Source organism: Perna viridis, chromosome 1, assembly GCF_037379345.1.
Source record: "Perna viridis isolate PV_CMFRI_1.1 ecotype Kerala chromosome 1, ASM3737934v1, whole genome shotgun sequence".
NCBI classification, from domain to species: Eukaryota; Metazoa; Mollusca; class Bivalvia; order Mytilida; family Mytilidae; genus Perna; species Perna viridis.
Genome location: NC_142445.1, coordinates 63,293,446 through 63,304,399, shown reverse-complemented (window position 1 = coordinate 63,304,399; position 10,954 = coordinate 63,293,446). Strand labels below are relative to the sequence as shown.

Genomic DNA, 10,954 nt, shown 5'->3' with positions numbered 1-10,954 from the left:
TCATTTAAGTAATTGATAATTAGTGTAATTAAATGTGGGCAAACCATGATTAAACCCTTCTAAAGGTAGAATAAACGCAATACTGAAGTTCAAACAAAGATCAAATATTCGGCAAAATTTTGGAGTATTTTGGGGTATTCTTGGCTATTTCTATGGTCCGCACTCAAAAACAAAAATCCAATTAGTTTTCTTTCAACTATATATTTCCCACCGATTCTCTCCCACTTGAAAAAGCCATTTTTAATAAGTGTTTATAAATTTACTTTATGTAGTTTTATTACAAAACTTCCTATAAAATAATTTCAAGATAAAGTCTAGACATCACATTTTTAGCACTTTGTGCAATTGAAAGATTCAACCACATATTACCGGTGCACCTGGTCCATGCTCCTAGTTTATAGTGGAGTCCGAGTTGCTCATTTACTTTTGTTACTTTGTATGTATGATTTTGGTTCCTTTATGTTCTTTGTTGTGTGTGTCTGTTTTCCATGTCTGGTCTTTGTCCCTGGAATGCATTCTTTTGATTGCCGCTATAACCTTGGTTCCCTTGATTACTCTTTCTATGAATATAGGAAAATAAATGACAGGAAAAAAGTCACGGGATAAATACTTTTTTTTCCTTTTACTGTTTGAATATGGTTTTGTAAAAAAAATATGCTCAGGCTTGATCTGCCTTAAAAAGTTCCCGAACGAGAGAATGATTAGGTTACATGTAACAGAGTAAGTACAAGAACCATACAAAAAGTGTTATTTTAACCAAGTGAAAAGGGATTTTACAAAACTATCGTAAAAAAAAGAAAAAAAACGAAAAAAAAAAAAAAACGAAAAAACGATTCAACAAAGTTTCATGCAAATTTCCTTGAAGTTGTGCAATTATGGGAAATATCCCTTTTTTTGAATAAAGACTAAAAACTTGAATTCGAAAAATCATATATTCATAACAATTTAAGAGGGAGCTAACATCAATAGTGCCGAACTGTTTTCCAAAGTTTCATGAAAATGGGGGCAACCACAATTGAGTTATAGTTGGAAAACTGTTAAATCCTCCCTTTTAAGCTCACCTAGCCAAAGGCCATGTGAGTTATTGCCATCACATGGCGTCCGCCGCCGTCGTCGTTAACAATTTTTCAAAACCCTTCTCCGACACTTCTTGACTAATCGGAACCAAAATTGGTATGAATGTTTCTTGGGGTATCCTGCATAGAACTGATGTGGGGATATTTAATCCGTCGAAAAACATGGCCGCTGTTACTAAAAATAGAACATGGGGATCAGACAGATGTTTTTCGCATATATCTCCAAAACTGTTAGGTTTAGCTAAATTCTGTTATAGTTAAAAGTGTTCAGCATGAGATCTTTCTGTGGTCAAATTTTCGTTTTAATCTGTTAAACCATGTTGGAGTTATTGCCTTTTATCGACGTTTTTTTGCTATTTTTAATGTTATTTCTTTCAAAAATCTTCTCTGACACTACTTGACCAATTGAAACCAAACTTGGTATGAATGTTCTTTGGGGTATCCTGCATAGAACTGTTGTGGGGATTTTTGATCGGTCGAGGAATATGGCCGCTGTTACTGAAAATAGAACATAGGGGCCAGACAGATGTTTTTCGCATACATCTCCAAAACTGCTAGGTTCAGCTAAATTCTGTCATGGATAAAAGTGTTCAGCATGATGAGATCTATATGTGGTCAAATTTTGATTTTAATCTGTTAAGCCATGATGGAGTTATTACCCTTTATCGACGTTTTTTTTTTGCTATTTTTTTATGTTATTTCTTTCAAAAATCTTCTCCTCTGGCACTACTTGACCAATTGGAACCAAACTTGGTATGAATGTTTCTTGGGGTATCCTGCATAGAACTGATGTGGGGGTTTTTGATCCGTCGAAAAAAAATGGCCGCTGTTACTAAAAATAGAACATAGTGGTAAGACAGTAGTTTTTTTCATATATCTCCAAAACCGTTAAATTTAGCAAAACTCTTCCATTGCTGAAATGATCCTTATTATAAGGCCTTCAAAAGTCTTTTTTCCAGTTTTCAGCCAGTATCTTGAAAATTATAATAGATAGAAAGAAACTTTCAATAGCTGAAATGATCCTTATGATAAGTTTTACCAAAGTCTTCTTGAGTCAAAATTGTTGGACAACTCCTTGTTAAATTTCTTGCTCTTGAAAGACAAACTTTAACCAGGTGAGCGATTCAGGCTTCTGGGATCCTCTTGTTTATGAACAAAGTCTCTTAAATCTTAAAACGTAAAATTGGAAATTAACAACAAATGAAAAGAAGCTTTCATCCATCAAAATTAACAATTCACCAAAGTTTGCTTGACATTGCTGCAAAGGTATTTGAGTTTCAGTCCAAAAACAAAAAAATCACCCCATTTTTGCTCGAAATCAAGTCCCATAAATCAAAAATGAAAAATATGATATTCATAAAAGTAAAAAGGGACCTAACATTAACAGGAAGAAACAGTTAAACAAAGTTTCACAAAACCTAGGAGCAGCATTTTTGAGTAATTGTACGAAGTGTGAACAATAGACAGACAGACAGACACTGGTATACCATAAACATCCCATCTGTCTAGATGGGAGTATAAAAAACAACAGGGAGTCAACATCCATAATGATAAATTGCTTAAATCATTGGAAGTTTTTCTGACTTTATATGCATAGTTAACAAAGACGTATATATACTTAATATATCTGTAAGAAAAATGCTACAAAGGAAGGAGAAAAAAAAACTCATTATTTTCACTTGAGTTTTATTAGTTTATTTATTGACAATATGTACATGATACTTGTCTTTTCTCGACAATAGTTTGGGACTTAACTAAGACTGGAAGATTCAGGGATTGGTGGTCACCAAATCATACCTACTGTTAATTAGAAATACATGAATTGTTGAACAATTGGACATTAGTCATTACTATTTCACCTACAACTCATATTTTTTTAAAAATTTCCCAATTCCCCTCTTTTATCCTCCCAAAAATGAAAGAAATCTAAGACTGCTGTAAATGTTGTTTTTGTCAAATATGAATCAAAGAATACAAATGAAGAGAAAGAAAAAAAAAACATAAATTGCATTGAAAGTATGATTTGGGGACCACATTTAACATTATGAAATAATGGAGTACACATGACATATCAATAACAATCTAACAATACATGTTCTAGGTTATCAATTGTATCAGAGGACGGATTATAGATTTGTACCTCATGCAGGAAATGGTCTAAGTCTTAGACATATACCTCATGAAGGAGATGGTCTAAGCCTTAGATTTTCACCTCATGAAGGAGATGGTCTAAGCCTTAGATTTTCACCTCATGAAGGAGATGGTCTAAGCCTTAGATTTTTACATTATGTAGGAACTTGTCCAAGCTTTGAAAGAATAAGCATTTAATGAAAACATTTTTTGGCTTACATTTATACAGGAGAAATGTGATGGTGCAAATGTATATTAAAGTGTGTGTATGTAATTGCACATGTATGTTAAGGTGTGTTTATGCACATGTATGTTACAGTGCTTATTTTTTATGTTTGTTATTTTTTAGACTTTAAATGCTATTCTTTACATTTTAATTTGTAATTTTGAAATGTTATTAATTGAATATGACATGCCAGAACATATCTTGCATTTGTAATTACATATATACTGAATTAAATAAAATGACATTACCTTATTGTAAGCCATAACTCAAAAAGTGATTGGATTAATAGAGATTGTACAATTTACTGATAGCAAAAATAGTTACAGTATTGCATGAACATTTTCTACTGTGAGGTACATGTATTTGACAAAAATTAAGTTAAAAATCTCCTCTTTTGTATTGCTTAAATGCAAGTTTTAAAATAAGTTAATCAAAAGCTGTTAAGTAAGGCTTGGACATTTAATTGAAAGTGCAATAATTAGAACTGTAATAACCAATATAAAATTAGTCTAAGTCTAAAGGTATTATCACTGTTGTACAAATTGAAAAGAAAATCGACATTTTTCCAAGGATTATCACAGTTGCATAAAATCAAACAAAATTTTGATTTATCTCAAACACATTACTTATGTTGTTTTGTAAATAAAAAAAAAGATTCTGTAAATTGCAAGACCAAACCATTAATGTATAGGATTATTTAACGGAAAACTTGACCATCAACAGCCATAGAATTGTCAATAAAATGAAAAAAAAATTGGCATAGTCTAAAATCTAGAATCAAATGAATTTTTACAATAAAAGTACTCTGAAAATGATTAAAACATTTAAAAAAAGTTTTTACTTCAGTGTATAATAAATGAACATACATGGAATTAAATGTCAGTCATTAGATTAAATGCCCTTAAAAACAACAGTTGCATCTGTTATAAACTGACCAGTGATACAGATCAGCAGTATATAGTTATTTCAGCAGTGTTTAGAAAAAGGAAGGAAAATCCACTTAAAAAAAGTCTGAACAATTTTCAATGCAAAAAACAGTTAATGGTCCTTCTGGTCTAACATAGAATGCTACATATGCACAGTTTAAGATTCAAATATATTGAACAAATTTTGACCTTAAAGTTCACCCATTCAAGGGAAAATTACTTAAATAATCCTGTACAATTTAAAAAAAAAAACAAAAAAAAACAAAAAACATCCAAATCATTTAACTTATTAAATTATAACATATGTTTAGAAAAAAATTAATGGACATTATTCTTTTTTTAATATATTATTTTGTAATTTTTAATATTGCAATGTTTGTGACTTTGTTCAAGTGGATTTTTCAGTCATTTCAGCACTTTGATATATCTACAAATAACATAAAAAAAGCATTCATATCACAGTTGGTTTCTGGAAAACTTAACAAAGAAACAAACAATTATCTATACATTTTCATAAACATACAAATTAATAAATAAAACTACTACAGACGAGTGAGATCATCTTTCTAAACCCACTTCACATACACGAATCTTTCTTGTGAATCCTTGGGAATTTCCAAAATTCACAACATACATGAAACTAAAACGTATTCTTAGGAATGAAGCCACTTTTACGAGTGATTTGCGAGTGCTTTACGACTGGTTACGAGTATGAATGATCACTTCACGATTCACTATGATATGTGATGAATTTCTGATTATAGTTCAGTTTACAATTCGTTATAGTTAAATACAAGCAGTTTACAATGTATACGATTTTGATTAGAATAATTGCTAGTGCATTAAGAGTAATGAATTTCATCCAAGGATAGTTAACACATGGTTTATAATAACTTAACTAGTTTTTACTGTTTAGTTACGAGTGTTATACGAACTATAATGAATTTTCAATGGGGTTCATTTTATCATATAAATTCAAGACATACAGTCTCATGCATTCTTCAGTTGAACATTAGACATGTTTTACAGTAGAAGTAAGTCAATATTATACAAAAAATTCCATCAACTTCTTCGCCCAATGGCACAACACCCAACCCTCATCATACTGAACGAAGTATTTGTATATATTCACAAAATGCTTGCTTGAATTCATGTTTATCCATTAATCCATCAAAAAACTATTGTAAACTGCTGACACAATCATAAATGAATCATAAAACAATAATAAAATAGCAAACCAAACAGTTCAAATGATTTAGGAGTTCTTATGATCGGTTTACAACGCCTTACAAATTGTTATGAGTGGTTTGCAAGCTCTTTCAGAATAAAATATTCAATAAAGATTCTTGGACATTTGTGAAAAAATTTTTGATGTGTCAAAAAAATTTCATCTCCTTATGAGAATGTCTACAAATGTCTACAAATATCTATGAGCTGTTTAACATTATTTACGAATGCCAATGTGTTAAATACAATTGCTTACAAATGACTAAGAATTGATTATTCGTAATTTGTATTTAGAAAGATTCCTGTATGTGAAGTGGGTATGATAAAATGAATGAAAGCATGTTGTTACATTTTCTATGGAAACAAATTGCCAAGACAGAAATAATATGCATCAGTACAATATTTATAGACAAGACAATTTTATCTACAGAATTATCTAAAGGTAGGGGGTTAGTTATTCAAGTTCAAATTAGCAGGCTGTTCGCTAATTCCATTGTAGTTCATACATAGAGGTCCCTCAGTGTTACCAAAAATTCATTTTGTACGGCAACATTGTTTTTCAATTGGGTATGTATTTGATAAGAACAATCTCATCCAAATTTTGCGAAAATGCAGCCTACTTGAATATTCTATATATTTTAAAATAATTTGGATAGTATTCATTCTGAAATATTGTAACTGTGTTCACAAAATAAAATATTCCAATCTTAAAAATCTTTAAAAAAGAAATTCTATAATCATCCACATTTTGAACATAAATTTTTAAACTAACATTAATAGCATTTATTTCTGAGTAATATTTTTGAAGATGGAGGTCATACAGTCGATCATGCAGTCACACAATTCTCAATAAGATGATGTATAACCCCCCCCTTTTTTACTCTTATATTAGTAGAAAGACAATAATTAATTTTTTACAGTTGACTTTCGAACATATTTTCCTACTAATACAACATATTGACAGATTTTCTTACGCTATAATATGAACAATGGGAGAAGATAATGAAACCTTGATATTGCAATATTATACTGCTACTTCTTGGCACAGACAGACTAGTGTGTTACAATGTACAAATAATAACGAGTCAATATTGCACAAGACATCAAAACCACTGAACTAAATACACAACATGTATGAAACACTTTGATTGTACATGTGGATTACACATAATTCATTTTAATAGCTGTTATCACAATTTTTTAATCAACTTATTAGAAAATAAAACATAAAAACAAATTGCATAAACATAATAGTCATGAGATTTTTTTTGTTTCAAGATTAAAGACAAATAAAATTTTAAAAATAAAGAAATGATTTGTAGTCAGATTTGAAGGATGACAAATACCAAAATGTTGACATTATCAACACTAAGGTCATGAATATCCTAGGGCAGGTTGTGGAACCACAGATAAAAGTATTGGAAGCAAAGTACTGATGAATTTTTATAAATATACAGGTCACAACACAGTGAAATGAAGGAAATAGTTTAAGAATAAATTCTTCCAATTTTTTAAAATACCAGTCCATATAAAATTCAGACCTTGCCAAAAGGAGGTGATGATATTAAGTTCATAAAAAATCTGATCAAAGAAGCTTTTAGGTCTACATATGCCATCTTTTTATGTAACTATAGTGTTTTCTGTATTTTGAGGAAAGCCAGATATGCATCTCCTTCTCAGGTCAACCAAATCAATATACCAAGAAAGATAACTCTCGCAAAGTGCTAATTTATTTATAGCCCTATGTAATTTTTATCTAAAAAATGCAGCGATTGAATGACAGACTAAGACATGTAGTCTGAAATTGATTTCTGAACATGAAAAAAAAGTGACTTTAGTGTTAATTTTATATCACCTTCATCCTGTTATTTATAAAGACTGAAACTTAAAGTTCCACAGATTTTCAAATTTTAATTAAAACATTGACAGCAGTGAATTATTGATATATATTTATGTGAAAATATTTCCATTACACTGAAATGACATGTATAATTCTTTAGAGTTCATCTGTTGACATAAAAATTAGTAAATTATCAATTTTACATCTGTTGACATAAAAAATTGGTAAATTATCAATTTACAAGTACATGTAGTTAGAAAACTTGATGTTATTGTGGTTATAATTCTTTTATCAAAGATGAATGATTACTTTTAACTTGAATTGATGAATATTCTATGTGTTTATATAAAAAAATTAAATTTCTTGTGACAAATTTGAGCAATACATTGAAATCATACCCTCTAGTTAAGTTACCCTTTAACCATATCACTCTAACAAATAGCTGTTATTTGTGTGTGTGTGTGTGTGTGTTTGTGTGGTAAGGGGGAGGGAGGAGGTGTAAGGCAAACTACTGCAAACAAAGAATATTCTCCTTAAAAATTTTGCCTTAATACGTATTGCTTCAATAATATACTTTTTATTTCCAACTTAATTGTTTTTCTACATATCAGCATTATCAGGCAAGTTGGCAAGTGGATATTTCTCAAACTACAAACATAAGATGGTATCAAAAAAAGAAACTAAAATTATGAAATGTCAATATATAATGTAGACGGTCATGGATTCCATGGTTCAGTGTCATGACAATGTTTAACATAAAAGATTGTAACATAAATAAGGCGACAGAAATGCATGTAGATATAAAAAGATGAATGTATAAAAGATTATGTTAAAAAAGTTAAAATTACCCTTTAAACTATAAAAAAATACGTCTATTTTAAATAACTAAATATAAATTTTAAAATACATAAAATTGGAATGTCTATTTCTTGAAAAAAAATACTGTCATTTCCTCTTGGAAATAGGAACAATTAATGACCAGTCATGAATTAAATTTGACAGTGGTTAATCCTAGTTACTTATATACACAATTAGAGTGGTCGTCATTTACAATACACAATTAAACATTGTCACAGTAAAATAATAATAAAAAAAAAATAGATGATCACTGGGAATCTATGTATAAAAATGATTAGAATCAATAATTTACAAAATAAATTGATCTATAACAAGTAACTTAATTTTAACAGAAATAATAAAACAAATATCACATGACAATCAACCCTCGCTTTCCTTGCCAGAATATTCAGATAAATGTAACAATGATGCTGTGGAAGATGTCCGTGGTGGTTCTTTTGTCTCTTTCTTTTTACTTGGAGATCTATGTTTATGATGTTTTTTTCGTCTTGGTGATTTTCCAGGAGATGAAGTCCTTTTATCTTTTCCTTTTAAGTCAACTTCTGGAATATCTTCCTCTGATTTTGGCACTATCCATGATTTTTTTGGTCTCCTTCCCAGATCAAACGAATCTGAATGATCACTTGCACTACCTTGTTTATCCTCCCCAGTTAATTCCTTGTCACTATCACTTTTCACTAAAATAATTTTATCCTCTCTTGCAGTACTTTTTGTTAAATCAATACTTTGATCTGTCTCTTTATCAGAAGTTCTTTTATTGTCTGCCTCACTACTTGAACCTTCTGTTCTCTCTTCATACAAAGGAGAGATTTTATTAATTGTTAATGATCTCAAGGAAGTTTTTGGGCTAGCTTTAGGAGTACCTGGTGGTTTTTTGACAAACTTGTGAAAAGCTCTAGGTTTACCATTAGGTATGGCAGTGCCATTGCTCTTATTATTATTTTCTGTGTCATTTAATGACTGATTTTTCTCAATAACATTTGCATCTGACACAAGTGCCTTGCCTTTTGTCAAGTCAATATCTTTAGTCCAGGCAAGTTGCTGTATTGCTGCTGCAAATGATTTGTCATTGTCATCATCACTAGAATCACCATCATCCTTTGACCTGCCCCTCCGTGGAGCACGGCGTAAGATAATTGGACCAATAACGCCTTTTGCTCGTTGTCCTTTCATCTGTCTGACAACTTCCTTTCCAACTCTCTACAAAAAAATATACATATCTTGGTGAGATATATTCAGAAAGTTTTGTCCTGTTTAATTCAGCTAAACTATTTTTGAAGTTTAAAGTGCACATAATGATTTACATTATATTCATAAAACACATTTTTTTAAATGAGGATCTTTCATTGTTGTTTAATCAAGTTTTTGCTTTGTTACATACTGAGTATCAACAATTTTAAAGTAGAAAGAGAAAGAAAATAATGGAGCCTGAATGGGAAGACATGAAGCTAGTGATATACCACCAAGACATTCAAAACTAACACTGTCCATCAATGATATCAGTATGTATAATGTCACATTGTAATTGACAATGTTTCATTATTACAGTCCCTTAATTCCTAAGTAAAAAATCAGAATACAAAGAAAAGTTGATTTTTTTAATTAACCAATCACAGTGCAAGAAAATGATTATAATTCACCAAAGCATGTTTCTTAAAGATGTACCAATCTTTGGACAGGTGAATAAAATCTGCAATAACCTGAATAAAACACAATAGTCTGACAGCATCCAAGTTTAAGTGGCCAATAACACAATAGTCTGACGAAATCCAAGCCAAAGTGGCCAATAACACAATAGTCTGACAGCATTCAAGTTTAAGTGGCCAATAACACAATAGTCTGACAGCATGCAAGCCTAAGTGGCCAACAACACAATAGTCTAATGTATGCAATTTGCCTTGACAGGACTCTGAAGTGAATTAATTTTACAGAAAGTAAAATAGTTAATTTTTTTAACTGATGTAAGTTACAAACCTTCCATGCACTGATGGCTCCCTTCCTCTGACTCGCCTTAGTCTTATTAGATGTTTTGATGACCATCAGGCCTCTAGTTTCTGTTACAACCCCTTTACCCTCCCCTAAATCACAATCCTCAGTATTAGTTAACTTGATTGAGTACTCCTCTTGGAATTTCTGTAACTGTTTCTTCGTGAAAGACCTCTCCAAGACGACTACAATTTTTGCCCACTGTAAATTAAAGGAAATCAGTAAAAAAAAAAATTTTTTTCTGAAATACAAAGTATGATACTAACCAGGTGTGTAGCCGAAGCCAAATTGAAGTGTAGGCAAAATTACGGCAAAATTAAGTGCAGGAAAAAGCTTTTTTGCCTAACGGCAGCTACGTGCCTGCCAACATATGTTTGTAATTTGATAAATAAATATCTTTTTTCAAAAATAGTGCTTATATTTTTTTTTTTCTCTCCATGAAGAAAACTGGTGTTTGAATAATATCAATATAAAACATAGACTGAAGCTTTAAAAGTCACTAATCGTAAAATATTCTCTGTCACTGATTTTGGCTTACTTTCAACATCTGAAATGGCACGAATACGATATGCTCTAAAATCAGGTGACTTCTGCTAAAATCTTGGTTTCCTTGACATAATTGTGTACACTTTCGTAACCATGATGAATCGAATGTTTCTAATTACCCCGAACCAGATTAGACAAC

The 10,954-nt window shown here is 30.7% G+C and overlaps 1 protein-coding gene across 3 annotated transcripts in view; it reads right to left on the bottom strand.

The window, feature by feature from the left end:
- Positions 1-2,745: 2,745 nt before the first annotated feature.
- LOC148629797 (transient receptor potential cation channel subfamily V member 5-like) overlaps positions 2,746-10,954 on the bottom strand; it is a 57,213-nt gene continuing 49,004 nt past the window's right edge. For all 3 annotated transcript variants that reach the window (XM_088557240.1, XM_088557261.1, XM_088557251.1), the window contains 2 exons: positions 10,258-10,470; positions 2,746-9,483 (listed from right to left, as the gene is read on the bottom strand). In XM_088557240.1, coding sequence (XP_088413366.1) covers positions 8,644-9,483; positions 10,258-10,470 — 1,053 coding nt within the window. In that variant the 3' untranslated portion in view covers positions 2,746-8,643. The remainder of the gene's footprint in view (positions 9,484-10,257; positions 10,471-10,954) is intronic.